Source organism: Neolamprologus multifasciatus, chromosome 23 (assembly GCF_963576455.1).
Source record: "Neolamprologus multifasciatus chromosome 23, fNeoMul1.2, whole genome shotgun sequence".
Taxonomy (NCBI): Eukaryota; Metazoa; Chordata; class Actinopteri; order Cichliformes; family Cichlidae; genus Neolamprologus; species Neolamprologus multifasciatus.
In genome coordinates, this window is record NC_140460.1 from 28673348 (window position 1) to 28689731 (window position 16384).

At 41.6% G+C, this 16384-nt stretch overlaps 1 protein-coding gene across 3 annotated transcripts in view; it reads left to right on the forward strand.

Moving 5' to 3' along the window:
- Positions 1–16384, forward strand: part of ncam2a (neural cell adhesion molecule 2a) — a 401748-nt gene that overhangs the window by 251582 nt on the left and 133782 nt on the right. For all 3 annotated transcript variants that reach the window (XM_085152561.1, XM_085152559.1, XM_085152560.1), the window contains exon 2: positions 10170–10244. In XM_085152561.1, coding sequence (XP_085008687.1) covers positions 10170–10244 — 75 coding nt within the window. The remainder of the gene's footprint in view (positions 1–10169; positions 10245–16384) is intronic.

A 16384-nucleotide genomic window follows, 5' to 3' on the forward strand; every position in this document is an offset into this window, starting at 1 on the left:
CCAATCCCTGAAGCGCACTGATGCCACCATGTTGAGAAACAGGTTGCAGCCCGATGAGAAGAGAAAGGATAAAGGAAGGAAATAGAGGAACAGAAATGGTAGGGTGACAGAGATAAGAAAATATAAGGCTAATAGATTAGTCACAGGACTCAGGCGTGCTGAGTGAGTGGGGGATAAAAAAGAAACGAAATAGCATTGAAATGGTCAGAGCTTCTGTAAAATTTCCAGTGGAGCATGATTCTGTTTTGAGAAAGGGAATGAGGATAAGGGCATTATCTTGCACCTATGCTTAAAGGCTGGCTTTTTCCCCCCCTTATGTTTCCATAAATACAAACACAATATCCAAGAAAATTGGATTTATTCTGTCACAGTGTGAGGCTGCACTTTACTGCACAATCTGGAATAGAAATCGTTTTGGTGATGGAGGATAAGGGAGACAAAGGTCATGAGACAATACCAAGGTTGTACCAGAGCGTGTTTGTCTGAGAGGTACTTTGGGATGGCGGTGGTGTATTTTTATGTGCTGGAGATTTTATGCTCTAAACATTGGGATCTGCATGCCGACCTGCTTTTGGTTGCTTCTCGATGCACTCCGATGTCATTTGGAGAGTCTCTTTCCCCACATTTGCCATCACCTTTGACATCTAGACACTCTGATTGCAAGGTAACAATTGAAAACTCAAATTGGAGCCCTGTTGTTCGACTCCCCTTATTTCTATCATAGCTGGTGATTGCCTTGCCACTTGGGGCTCTGTGCTTTTCCTTCTGGTAACTCATCTGCCCTCTGACACAGCCTCGATTGTCTGGCTTCACGAGTTTGGTGATTGATTTGTGGAACAAATGGTCCTTTAGGAATATTACTATTGTTGTCTTACAGTTTCTCAGACTGACATAAGGCAACTTCATACCTTCTTGTTTTGACTTTCTGTCACTTTTCCCTTCACATTTTTCTTTGGAGTGCTGTATCCAAGAGGGCATCTGAGTTTTCTGGACCAGTTGTTTTGAGAATTTTGGTTAAGAAATACAGAAGAATATAATGTTTTACCAAGGTTACTAGTTCTTTTTGAGGGGGCATTTAAGATCCTTTGACTTTCGCAGTATAATTTGCACTTGCCATTGTAATGGTACTGGCCATTATTATGAAGTTACAGAGATGTTTCAAACATGAAACTGCACTTGATCTACGTCAAATGCCAAATTTGATGTAGATTGTATGAGGAGTTGTTGAGATAGGCAAAGAACACCCAGCTGAAAACATGCATAATCTTTGACTGAATCATTTGTTTTCTTACTCTTAGCAAATTCATGGTTGCGGTTTGGACTGGAGGCTATCTCAGATGTCACAGGTCCAATTTCTGAAATTTGTCTCCATATGAATGACCAGTTAACCTACCGACTGTGGGAAGCCGCAGAGATCCAGCATGCAGACTCCACATGGAAAGACAAACACAGAACTTTCTTGCTGGGAGGCAATGGTGCTAACCACACAACTGTGCTAACCACACAACTGTGCTAACCACACAACTGTGCTGCCCATTTTGATTTACTAATTACAAGATTTATAGCAAATCAGAATCTGTTATGATCCAGCCACTGCTGAAGTATCTCTGAGTTATGAGCAAGCTTCCTCTCTTGTTCGAATTCATTGTTTCCAGTGACAAAGACGTGACAAGTTGCATTTTCTATCACAGAAGTGTAGACCTAATGAATGCAGACACCTCTTTCCTTTTGGGAGCGACACAACCTGAACATGGGAGCTGTTTGACCTGTTATCGACCTTGCCTTAGGCTCTATCATCATTAAAAGCATTTGACAAAAAGAGTTTGTGTCTTTCATAATCACAAAGACTACCTTCATTAGTATTTAGAGCTCTGATCTAAAATATTTATGGGTCTAATAAATGCAAGTAGCTCAAGAAAGTTAGGGGGGCTAATATAAAATTATGGTAGAAGGAAGTAAAGTAATTCTGTACTTTTAAGAAATATCACTTTGATGAAATGTCATGCCAGTGCTCTTAGGGCTTTCTTTAAAAGCAATGGTGTTCATTTAGCAAGTGCCCCAAGGGCAGCTTGCATATTTTCTCCACTCTGATACAATGTGAGCCACAAAAACCAACATGCAATAAGACCGGAAAACAGCAAAGCTTTTAATGACAGGCAGTATGTGTATGGTGTTTACTGTAATGCTAATGGCCTTGTTAATAAGATCCAGAGGCAAACTGTAGCAACCCATATATATGAACACAAACAGTGTTTCATTCTGCCTAGTGGCCAAAGGGAGATAGAGAGCCAGTGGTGGTGAAATGAGCAAAACATGCTATTATGGCCACCTGCTAGATAAGATCATCTTGCCTTTTCGTGCTAATTAGCAGAAGATTTCACATCTGTCTGAAACAACGCATCTGTGCATTTGCATGTCGCCGCATAACACGTATGCATCCGTGACTGCAGAGAGAGCGTGAGTGGTCCGTCACGGCCGCCTCAGCCCAATGCGTAGCAGCTTAAGGATGGGAACCTAAATCGCAAAGCAGCCAGTGAGCAAAAAGCAGAGATACAGAGAAGGTGTGCGGGAGAGTGGTGAGATAATAGGTAGCTGTGGGTTGTGCCTGAGACTGTACACGTGGCCTGAGCCTGTATGTCGGTACGATTGGATATGGTTGGCTGAGTAGAACCGACGCTCTCCTTTTCTCTCCTCTCCTCTGCAGCATGAAAGCAGGCTTGTTATGTAGAGGGACAGATACATAGAGCAGGGGACTGAGGGAGGCAGCATTGGCAGACATACAGGTATGTTTTGACAGACTTCAAAACAACTTCAGATGAATCCATAGGCAAAGTTGGCAACAAGTATTTCACAGGAGCATTGCTATATTATGCGAATTAAAGATCCAGATACTATGAAAGTGTTCTTGCTGCACTGGAGGAAATTAATCTTTGTAATAGCGTTGCAATGTAGCTCTTTTCCAGCATTCAGTGCTCCCAGTAAAAGGTAACTGCTTTGCTTTCAATCAAGTGCTTATTCATTGTCAATGTCCTACAGCAAAAATGCTTTCACTTTCTTACATAATAAAAGGCTGCCAACTGACACTAAGACAGGAGAAACTGACATGGTCACCTGTGCTGCCAAAAGATTGCTGCACAGTATGGCATTAAATCTCCACTACTGCTGCTCTACTGGAACACAATCTTTCCAAGAAATATTAATGCATGTGTGTTTTGATGACTGTGGTTGACTGTGATGTTGTGCACATTGTTGTGGGTTCAGATCTGGTGACTGTCAAGGTAATTCAGCAGGTCAATGTCAATGAGGGTGCCAGGTGTTCTGCTATCTATTCATATTGATATTGATATTGATATTGATATACCTTTATTAGTCCCACAAGTGGACTCAAAGCATGCCATGCCAGTAAAGCATAGCCCACAGCATAACAGAGCCACCAGATCCCCATACTGAGCTAGCTTCAATTGTTAATATCTAATCAGCCAATCACATGTCAGCAACTCAGTGCATTCAATCATATGAATATGTTTAAGATGACCTGCTCTTGCTCAACCTGAGCATCAGTGAAGAAAGGTGATTTAAGTGATTTTGAATGTAGCATATTTGCTGGTGCCAGACAGTCTGGTCTAAGTATTCTAGAAGTTTTTCCCATATAAACATTTGCAGTGTTTACAGAGAATGTTGGGAAAAAAGCAAAAATATCCAGTGAGAAACATTCCTCAGGATAAAAATTATAAAGGCCAACTGCTTCAATGGTAACTTAACCACTTGTTGCAATCAAGGTATACAAATGAGCACCCCTGAATGCACAGCACCTTGAACCTTGAAGTCAACGGGCTACAGTAGCAGAAGACTGCACCAGGTCTCACAATTTGTTCTCATCTTAGAACTGGAAATTAAGACTACAGTTCACACAGGATTATCAACTTGGACAATTAAAAGTTGAAGAAACACAAACTGGTCTGATAAGTCTTGATTTCTGTTGCGAGATTTGGTAGGATCACAAATTTACATAAACAACGTGAAAGCATGGATCCATTCCCCCTTCAATCAACAGTTCAGGCTGCTAGTGGTGATGTGTTGGTGTGGGGGATATTTTCTTTGCATACTTTGGGTCCTTAATACCAACTGACATCATTTAAATGCAACAGTCTGCCGGAGAACAAAGTAGTTTGGGGGACTGTGGCTCAGGAAGTAAAGCACGCCTATCTACTGGAAGAGTATGCGAAATTATCCTTGAGAAAGATACTGAACCATGTGCATCCTTGTGAGGGTGTGCACAAATGTTAGCCAGACTGCTAACATGATTGGGTGAATGAGGCTTGTAGTAAAACACTCTTTGGGTGCCCAGAGCACAAAAGTGCTATATAATTAGCAGTCCGTGTATTAAACATGACAGTGAAATTACTGTAGACTAAATGGTCTCCATAGTCACCAGACTTTATTCCAGGGGTGTCGAACTCCAGGCCTCAAGGGCTGGTGTCCTGCAGGTTTTAGATATCATCCTGAGCCAACACACCTGAATCAAATGATTAGTTCATTACCAGGCTTCTGGAGAACTTCAAGAAATGTTGAGGAGGTAATTTAGACATTTAAATCAACTGTGTTGGATCAAGAACACATCTAAAACCTGCAGGGCACCGGCTGTTGAGGCCTGGAGTTTGACACTCCTGCTTTGTTCTATCCAGTAGGGCAACTTTGGTCACCTTTGACCTGTCATGTCAACGTTTCTGTCAAGATATATATTAAATATTTTGACAGAGATGTATATATTAAGAACATGGATATTTGTTTTGTTGTTTTTTTCCTACCCAGGTTGAGGTTCAAATAATAAAAAGTGATAATGCTGTGCAGATTGTATGCACAATGACCTAATGTCACTTAATTTGGGGGGGGGGGGGCTGTGTCACAATAACCAATAAAAATACAGAAACAGGAGCCGAAAGTACCAAAGTAAGAGCCAGATCATAGTCTTTACTTTCATATACTCACACCATCGCTCAGTCCCGTGTGCCAGTGCTCACCTAGAGACGTTGAAGCTTAAAAAAAAATCTGCCTGCTTAGTGTTTTTGACGATGATTTCCTGCCGCAAACACCTTTTTTGTCGCCCTTTGTTAACGCCTTTGAAGAAGTGTGTAAGACATGCAGGTTCAGGTGAATACAAAACATTGTAAGTAGTATTTTATCTCCTTCCTTCTTTCGCTCTCGCTCTATCCCACTCGTTGTGTGTGTGTCTGTCTCGCCGTCTCCGTGGTTCAAGGGAAGAAATCCCTTCAATGTCTTCACAAAATCACACACAATTAAAGCAGAGCATTTTTGCCTCAGGCCCTCGCTGCTCTGTGTGCTTAAAAAAACCTGTGCGCACACACACACACACACACACACACACACACACACAATGAAGTAAAGGCCCAAACCACATATATACCCCCACGCGTTCTTATATGTACAGCCGCACAAACAAACACACAAAAGCACGTTCTCTGCGGTGCATTTATTTGGCCATGGCTTTAATGGGGCTTCTTCTTCTTTTCTTTTTTTTTATTGAGTACAGGATTACAGAATCACATCCCTCTCTCTTGCTTCCAGCTGATTGGACACTCTCCACTCTGTCAATCAAAGACTGGATTTATCCTGCTGCTAAATGCAACGGTGCGTTTAGCCCGCTTCAGTCTGCTCTAGATTTAGTCACACCAACTTAGCTGCTGGCAAGTTCCTGCACCCTGTTGTACCGCTTCCAGATGTCGCTGAATCATGTCACAAGGCCAGCTCAGTCAGCTCCTCCTCGGCTGACCTTAATCACTTCCATTGAGAAATCCGGTGATTGAGGCACGAGGCAGCTTCTGTAAAACTTAACTTGTGAAATAACTTGCCCACTCTTGTAATGAATCCTACTTTTATTGCCTACAGCTCCTTACCTCAACACATTTTTAATATTATGGTCTTCATGTTAACCAGGCCTTCCCATGGCATCTCCCTTTGGCTAATTAGCCTAGCATGAGCAACACAAGCACATGGCTAATTTAGCATTTATTTCTCCGTCACTGTTTCTTGCACTGTAATTTACACATGCTGTTTACACGCTCAATTAAACTGTGGACTTCACTACAAAGCTTTGCTAACATGCCAGCAGCATCCCTGTGTTTAGCAGCAGTTGTAAAGCAATCTCTCTGTTTTTCTATTTGCTGTAGATGTGGTTAATATGGACGGGGGCACTCGAAGTGATTCGAGTCAACCACTTAACGGCTAAAGAACACTCACTCGTGTTCTGTATGACCCCTCGCTCTCTCAGATGCTCTCTTGGCTGAATTTTCATCCATTTTCAGTGTCTTTGCTCTGCCATATGATGACAGTTTTCTATAATTCACATGGCACTAGCAGACCTACCTCGCTGACTGACCCTCGGCAAGCACCTGTACTGAAAACCATTTAACCTTCACCCTGTACTCCTAAAGAGCTAGAGCTGTGGGATTTTTAAAAAAATAATTAAAAACAAGAAACAACTGCAAATCATATACTGTTTTTTTTTGTTCTTGTCTTTTTGTTTTATGCTCAAAGGCTTAAAAGTTGTCTTTTCTGAAGTTCTCTCTGGTTATTTTAGCATGCTCCTGTAGTCCAAAGACTTACTTGAGTTAGGTTGACTGGCAATTCTAAATTTGCCAAAGGTGTGAAAGTGAGCGTGAATAGTTTTCTCTCTGTGATAGCCTTCTGATAGACTTTTGAACTATCCAGGGTGGACAGCACCTGGACAGCTGGGATAGCCTCCAACTTCCCTGTGACTCTGAACTGAATAAGTGGAAGTAAATAGATAGATGGATGGTATCTGATTTACCAAATAAGAAAGATTTTCAGTCTGCAAAACCTATCCTAAATGCTGAATGCATCTGACAAAATCAAGTCTTTGTACTCCCACAAACTGAATGCAAACATGTGGGCTACTGTGCTATTACAGGTATCTCTCTGTGAGATAATGAGCCGTTACAGTCACACATGAATCCAGGCTGTGACAGCCACGTGCCCAAAGTGGAGCTTTTTCTACTCTACTCAACTTTCCTGAGCTTCATGCTACATTTCAGTGCCAAGCATGGGTGCAGCTGTGTCCAAGAAGAAATTGTTGCATTAGTGTCACATACATGGGTACCTGGGCCCATTATCCTCTGCTTGCCAATACCCTCTAAATATCTTTAGGAGGGTATTGGCAAACACTATACGTGGGAGAGGATAATTTGTTCTTAATTTTTCACAAGAAAGTTATGATTCATTTTTTAAAATTAGGTTGTATTTTTTCAGTAGCCCTCCTGAGTACTATGACCAGCCAGTTGTGTGTATTAATCTAGCAACTCTGAGGCAAACATTGTGCTTTTTCTCACCTTTGTTGCCGAGTTCAGATACCATAACTGATGCTGGAATTAATCATGTCTCATTGTTGTTAGGAAAGCTGGCGAGTCATGTATAGTATTGACCACCTCTGACACATTACAAATGGCAATCAATGGTTTTGTTTGTTGTCTTATTTTGCTTGTCTCCAAAGCTTTTCAAAGGAGCTAATAATTGGAGCTGATAATTGCTACCAGGCACATAACGTATTGACCCAAGCTCTGTAATAAGCCGGTTGAATGCAGCCGAAAAACATTCCATGCCTGACAATTGATATAAATAGCATGTCTCTTTGTGTCCCCTCCAGGCGAGACAGTGTTGAGTAAACAAATTCTCCCATCCCATGCTATAATCCAAATCCCGTCAGCATTCTCATTAAAATGTCAATGTATAGCCACCATGTGGACTCTATGTTGTGCATTCTAGCTCAAAAATGCCAACTGAACACTAATGTTCCCCAGGTTCGACTTAATTATATGATTCACACCTACGATTCCAGCAGCATGGGGAGAAAAAAAAATCAGGCCATTTTTCTTTTGCCCACTGAGTTTTATGAGCGACTTATTATGTGATCAATCACATACAGCAAGAACAGACCAGAATCAATTAATAATTGAAAACCGTTAAAGTGCTAGAAGCACTGATTGGAATCTGCATTAAGTCAAAGGCAGGTGGTGCGGAAGGGCACAGGGTTAAATAGACATGATTAATCAACCTAAGAATAGCATTTGCATCCATTTGAAACAATGCGTGTGTGTGTATATGTGTGTGTAGACAGTAGCGGTGTGTGTAGCTATACTCCAGACTAATTACACGTATGTTTGAAGTGTACTGTGCTTTCACATCAGGCAATTAGTGGCCAATTTAAACGTACTCACAGGTGTCACGTGGCTTTTATTTTGAGTGTCTTGTTGATGGATGTTCCCTCTGCCACAATGATGGCACAAAGTGGGCAAATGAACTGCTCAGAGCTGAAAAACATTTTTAAAAAATTGAATTCTAGATGCTGGTGAAGCAACCAAACATGCTCAAACTTTAGCTTCTGTTATTTAGCAGTGGAGTCCAAAGTTAGTTGACACTAAGCACAAAAACTGTACTTTATACAAATTATAGCTCTGTGTGAAAGCGGTACAGTAATTGTTTCTGCTTCAAACTCTGCAAGTGGAATGGACTTTCTATTGAATTCTATTGAATTTTCATTGTGCAACACCAAAAGAAAATAATCCACCCAATACGAATGAGCCCACTAAGTCTCTGAACTTCCACCATTGACTATTTGACATTGTAACAATCGAGCTGCACTGCAGAAACGATCAAATGTATTGAAAGCTGCTCCTCTAACCCCACCATGGAAATGTGGCAGTGCCTCTTTACTGCCATCTATAGGTGGCACCCAGTTATGACAGAGTTCTCCCAGTGATAGCAGCTTGAGTGTGGCGCTGCTGTTGGTTAGAGTCATTCTCCCCGGAGAAGCTGCAGCTAATCATTGCATCATTTCCTCAATTATTGACAGCCGCCCTGTTAAGTTCCCAGTGTTATAGAGAGAATTAACATCCATTAGAGTATTATTCAGCCTTCATCTGCGTGCCTGTGTGCGCCTGTGTGTGTTTGTATCTGTGTGGGGTTTGATTTTGATTCGAACTAGACTCGCAGCTCCAAGGGCTGAGAACGAGGAGCTGAGACATGACAGACTCATCAAAATGTCTCACGATGCTGTGTGACTACTGCTGCGTCGAGAGGCCCTGGCCTAAAATTGACCCTCTCCCCACTGAGTTGCCAATCACCGCTCATCACATTAGACATGTAGACACACTCAGCTCCACGGTGCTGTTGAGCTGCATCTCTGATCCTGCTTTATTTTATTATTTTTCCTCCTCCCGTTTTCCTCCTTTGACACAGTCTCACATACATCAGATACCTGCCTTTCACTGCAGCCTTTAAAAACTTTCACTGGATCGCCTATTGTGTGGTATTATAGTGCCACTTACAATGGACCAGCACAGACAAATGGCCTCTGATTGTACTTTGCCTCTGTCACTGCCGCCCGCTGCAAGTTTTTACTGTCTTCCAGGCAGCATATTGCCCACCCAACCCCCAACCCCCGCACAATAGTCTGGTGTATCTTAGCGAGGGTGTAGAAAGCCTTGCATGACAAGTTTTGCGAGCAAAGAAAACACCAGCATTATTGAGTTATTTGCCGATTTCTGCTCGTTTTGAGCTTTTAAAATCCCGCATTGCACTGTTGTTCAATTCATATACCATTGTCGAGAGAGATAACAGCAAATAGCATTACCTCAGGCTGAAAGGAATCCCGTTCATTGTGAGGCTGACTGACAAGCTTGTCACAAACAGCCATGTGCCTAATAGAAGGTATCAAGCCAATCTGTGTCTGAGCTTTGTGCAGCGGAATAGGCGTCTGTTGTTCTGTTGAACGGAAACTTTGAAAAGCAGTTAAAGTTGAATAAGAATATATAAACTGTTCTTTTCAGCTCTGACAATGCCTCTTATACAAGAACGAGCCAAAAACACGTCTGAGGAGCGCTTTTTTTATACGGCAAGAGTTCATGCACGTAAGCCCGACACACAAGTGATGCAAACAGATAATGCAACAGAATCTCTTTAAAAGGGACAGAAACGCCCCACTTTGCTGTGGAAGGTGATGCGTTTTGGGAACAATTTTCTATTATTATGTCTATCCAGTCAACAAATGTGAAACTTCTTTGTGTTTTGTAGTCTCACTTGCAATAACTAATCCATTATCCGCTCTTCCTCTGTCTCTCTTTGTTCTCTTACAGCCGCCCTGCAAGTGTCTATATCCTTGAACAAAGTGGAGTTAAGTGTCGGAGAGTCCAAGTTCTTCATCTGCACAGGTACACAAATGGCATGACACCCACCCCACCTGCACGAGCTATTCTTTTTAAACTTCTCCATACTCTTTCTTTGAGACTGTTTTTCCCCTCCTTTTGCTCTTTGTGATGTCATGAGTGCAGAATGAGAGCCAAATAGAAGAAAGGTTGGCTTTAAAAGAAAACACGATCTGATATCCGTGTGTTTGTGTTGATCCTTTGTTCCTGTCACTTTGATCATAAGTGGGCCAGACCGGTCAAAGACCCCTTTTTGTTTGTGCAATGTTTAACTACACATTTAAGCCAGTTTAACATAAGAAAAAGAAGTGCAGTTCCAACAGTAAACCTCAGTCATATATAAATGCTGCTACAGTAAACAAAAGAAATGTGTCAGCACAACTTTTTGGGCTTAAACTGTAATAAACCAGACCACTTGAGGCCAACTTGCCTCAAGGGACAAGGGGCTGTACTGAAACCTGCTTTTGCTGATGCTTTTATTACAACATGAGGACCTCAGTGTGTTATGGCATTATTGTGATGATGTAGGGTGTCATATTGAAAAAACAAAACATGTATTGTACAGCTCTCTCTATTCATATAATTTATTACGTGATATGATTTGTTGAGAATATTTTTAGGGTCAACTTTTACCTTGTGTGGTGAACCCTTGTGAAGGTCAAGCTCAAATGCTTAGCCAAACTCATGTGCCCGAAGGTCTATTGATCCATAACAAACTGGTAGCAGAAATTGATTTTGACCTTGACTCGATTTTCACCAAAATTAAATGAGCTTGAGCTGTTATTGATGTCGACCATCAAAGAAACATCGAAAATGATATCTTGAAAACTGTGAACACTAGACTGTTAACATACAGACAAACAAGCTGACCCAATTATGTCCTGTAATTACAAAACTGAACTCACAAAAAATTCATTTTTTGTAGACCCACTGTAAAAAAAAAAGAGAAAGAAAAAGACTTTTTATAGTCAATAGTGAAAAATCAGGAACTGCTATTGTAGTATGAAGAGCTGTTGGAGAGTTCTTTATCAGCAGAAAACGCTGTAAAGGTTATTAAAATACATTTAACAGTCCACAAAGTTAAGCCCGTCTTCACATTTTCTAAAGTCATCCTGTGAGGCCGGACTGGAGTCTTTGCCAAGCTGATTCTAGGCCCCGGGCCTTATGTTTGACACTCCTTTCCTACGTCATAACAAAGCTGGTTTAGGATCAACATTGCACTGGACCAATCACATTGTCCGAGCTTTCAGTTAGCATTAGCCAAGAAGTTAACTAAAGCTTCACTATCAAACCATCCTGGGTGATCTAAATTTGGCTAACAGCAAACCTAACTTGATAACATATTTATTATACTGTATGAATTAACAAAGAATTTAAATGCTTACCAAATTCCTCATTTTTTCCCCTCAACACTCCAAAGCAGCAATGTGATTGGTCAGTAGCAATGCTGATCCTAGACCGATGTTATTATGATCATTCAGGAACAATACCAACATGAGGATATCATATACACCTTAAAAGGAGAAGAGATAAAATGGCTTTCACTTCACTACAGCCCAGTATCAGATAAACAAGCATTATTTTGATTTGATGATGGTGCAAAAGTCAAAGAAGTAAAAGGAGGAGGTTGAAAATGACCATAAAGGGTCTCTTTTTAATATTATGCATCTGTGACTGTTTGGAGGCAACGGGGGGAGTCTTATATCATTGCTCATGAATGTCTGTTTTTGTGACAGATAACATAAAACAATCCATAACCTCCATATGGTGAGGGACTCTTTGACCCCACTGTGACTCAATCCACACGGGGGCGGGGGGGATGCTCCTGGCTTACCGTTCCTCCTTCTCATTGTCCTCTCTGAACGTTATATCAACATAGCAGAAAACCCGATGGTGGGAGCCAGTGGCTCAGTGGGGTGGCGGCACACTCTGGCAGCCCAGGCCGTCCCCTGCTGACTGCCTCTTCTGTCCTGCCAACACACTCAGTGTGGAGCTAACAGCAAAGGGACTAGATACACGTACTGGGAGGAGCATCCAGGGGGCATTGAAGTCTAATACGAGCTTCGGTGGGACAGAAAAAAAACAGGAAAATAACCGAGGCGAATGGAATCAAACTGGCAGAGATTGAAAAGTTGGAGCTTTCACTGTGGAGAGCTCAGAAGTGAGAAGAATGGAAAAGGCTTTGAAAAAGAATTGTAGATGTAGGTGGGAGATAAGTTGCCACCATCCGCTGTCAAAGTGCACGGGAGGAGGTGTTTGTGTCACACGCTGCTTTCTTTTGGCCTTTTTCACCACAGGCGGCCACGCCGAGCCTGAGTTTTACCATATTCACGTGCATTTCTGCCAACTGAGAAACAGTGAGAGACAAGAAAAAGAGAAAACTCAGTGAAACTAAAACCCACCCGCAAACAAGTAAAGTGACTTTTTTTTTACCTTTCAGTCGCCACATAGCACCGAATGAATTAAGCCTATGTCAATATCGATAAAAGGAAGGATCAGAAAGGGCAGAGAGGCAATTGTGTCGTATGCTGATTCACGGATTGGAGAGCAGCAATGAGTACGTTTCTCTTTAAAGAGACAAAAAGAATGTGAGTTGAAGTGATTTGTGTATTTGATGCCTGTCTTTCTTGTTCTGAAAAGTTTGCCATGAAGAACAAGCCAGACACATTCTTTATATCAAACGATCACAACCTCTCTTTTTTCTTAAAGACATTAAAGCAAAGGTCAAAATAAGGTCAACTATGAGTCAACGTGCTAGCCTGAAGGAAGAATCCTTTTATCATATTGGCTGAATGTCAGTGCTTTTGCATTATTCATGTCTGATCTCAAATCTTTCTTTTAAATAATTTCAGTTGAAACTTTATCAATTTCAGTCGTTTCAAAACGCCTCAGAAATGCCTTTTTAAGCCTTTCCACACTGATACATGGCATGGCTTTGTTTCTAAGCGGTTTCTTTAGATCGTAATTTGTGGTTGGTGTGGCAGCGGAGAATAGTAGGGACAGGGTGAGAAGGAGGCAGATGATGATCTACTGTGCTCACAGTGGGGAAGGGAGCAGCCTATAGAAGAAGATTTCCAACTCTCCAAACAAATTTCAAGTAAAAATGAAAAAGAAAACTCAGCTGCTCTGCTTCGCGTGGCTGTGTAGGTGTGCATCAATTACATTTGATTGACATGGACCAACTCCATGTTGGTCCATGAAACAGCTGTTAATGCAATACACAAACTGTACAACTTTTCCAGTCGAAGGAAATGCAGTCAGCTCGGTGGGATCCAACACGAGCACGTAATTTTTGCGAGTTCTGTTCTTACTTTTTTATTAGGAAAGTCACTTTAATTACTTTGGAATAAGATGTTATGCACTTTGACGCACCAGCTATGCTTAGAAACATGAAACCCAGTCTACTGTCTACAGTCATGAGCTGTGTCCCAATTCCTAGGCCACATCCTTCGAAGGACCCGGCCTTTGTGGTCTACGTGGGCCGGGTCCTTTGAAGACCGAGAAGGCCGGAAGGCTTTGAAATGGGACGGTCTAGCCTTCAGATTTGCATCACCAGCTCAGCCAAACCGATTTACTCAGGAACAAATAAAACAATGAAAAAGTCAAACATTAACATTTTTTAGTTATCTAGCTGACTTATATGTTACATGTTAAACCTGAGTGGCGAAAGACCTGGGGTCTGAAAACGATGTGCTGGGAGTCCGGTGTTCTCGCCGGCTCTAGTGAGCTATCGAGCTGGTGGGTAACAGACGTCTCCAAAAACGTCAGAGCACTTTTGCAAATATGTGATGTCTTGATTAATCGAGCAGATATTTGAAGTTTACACAGCTACATTCTCGCCTGAAAATATGTTAAAAGTTTATTTTGTGACCCAGAAAGAGTAATATTAAAACTAAGTAGCTGCTGCCATTGTTTGAAACTGGAAGTGGCTGGCCGTGCTATGAATTCTGGGATAGGTTGGGCCACGAAGGATACACCCAACCCATCCTTCCCTGTCGGACGTATTTGGAGCAGCCATCGCCGCCTGGCTGTAATGTAATCGGCCTTCAAATGCGCCCTCTGAAGGATGCGGTCTAGGAATTGGGACACGGCTATGGTGTTGCTGCTGGCTACAGTAATGTCTGATCCCACCACATTCCCACATGCCCGATAAAGCTCATCAGCTAAGTTTTGGATAACTTGTTGACAGAGTCAAAAGATCTGGAGCAAACCTGACTCAAGTTTGCTCCATACCTATTTAGATATATTTTAGATAATTGTGGTTTTAGGCACTTCTTCAGGGAAACTGTGAAACTGTACATGCAGTGTCTGTGTGTGTTTGTTATGGCACAGCGGTGACAGAAGTCAAGGAAAACCTCGGCACTGCCTTGAGAACTTTCTTTGTCCCCACCACATTTGCCCAAGTTCCCACTGAGGCAGAGACCTGCTGGTCTTTGGAGGGTCACGGGGGCGATCTTGAAACAGTGAAACAGTAAAACACCATAAAGCCTCTTTCAGATGCATTGCTACTCTGGCACTGCTGTGCTCTGAAACCCATTATTCCCTATGGTCTGTGGCACGCATGAATGCTTTTTTACTGCATAGAGCAAAACAAAGTGCAGTCCAAGTGTGCCGTCCGGGGAGCACTCACAACTGCTGTACATTTGCACAACTAAAAAATGAAGAATTACAGGACGCAGGTGCAGATTGTACACATATATCAGAAGCGGTTAGTGTGACAAAAATGTTTGGCCATGCACCCAACCTTGTAGTAAATCTTGTGCATATCACTTTATATGTGAAGAAGCCATTTATGGTACACCAGAAGTACAGTTTGTTTGTTCCATCAGGTTTGGCATTTGAAACTAAAAATCCAACATATTTGCAAGATCAAATATGAAGACCCTGCTGTGCTGATCCTTTGTTAATAAGGGAGCGGCTGACAGAAGCTACACTGTTCCAAAAAATAGTAATGTCAAAGTATCTTACTGTATATTTTACAATTTTGTACTGTCTTTCTAGGATATCATTAAATTGACATAAGTAGACTGTGATCTTACATGTCAAAGGTAAAATAACGTAACAGCTCTGTAAATATAGTAAAACACAATTTACTTGTTTTTTAATATATAGTTTTTTGTACATATGCATATTTAGATTGTAAAAATACATCCAGAAATGTATCATAATTTCACGAATATTTGTCTGTTATGTGAGAGAAGGATCTGTTAAATTCAAATGTAATACTATGGAAAAATATATAAAATGATCGAAAATTAATGAGAACTAGAAAACGAAAATTTCAGAAGAAATTTTAAGTGTGCCTATGCCGCTGCTAATCAGTGTCGTTTGCCATTCATACGGCTACAGAGAGCAAAACTCAGCAGAGCAGTCATTCTCCACCATGAACTATGGTAAAAACAAACACCGCTCACACCTCACAGATGACAGCTTACAGTTTTGTGTAAAGATGAGGTGACTTCGTACAGCCCCGATTTGTAGACGCTGTGCACAGAGGTTCATGAGCAGAAGTCCCATTGTACCACGGCAGACCCGACAATGTTTGCATGAACATGCTTTGTAGCATTACTTTATTGACCACTTTTCACACATGGTTGCTGTACCCACACAGCCGGCTGTAGCTTTTCATCTCACAGCCCGACACACACCAAAAAAACAGCCGAGAGAGCACAGACTTTACGCCTGAGAGGCGTGATTGCAGATGCCACTCAGCTGGGTCCACCTCCCCTGCAGCGGCACTGCAGACCACGCCCCGCCACACACATCAAACACGTAAAATAAATATTTATGCACTTTTGCATTCACTTATTTGCATTCACTTATTCACTTATGCGTTCACTTATTTTTACACAGTGTTCTGAATGATTAACAATGGCCTACAGCCAATCTTGTGTATTATTATACAAACTTTGGTTGTAAGATTCAGATAACTATTTAATAAAAGGTAAATATTTTATATGAGAATAAGAAAGAAAAGTATTTCTTTGTGCCCCCCTTTCCCTGTTAATGCTCTACCTGGCCCCCTGGCAAAAGCTTTGCTAGATCCGCCCCTGCACAGTTACAGTTAAAAAAAAATCCTAAAACAACGGTAATATTCCGGCAGCTGGAGCGCCAAAATACAACTGTGAAATAACAGAAAATAACTC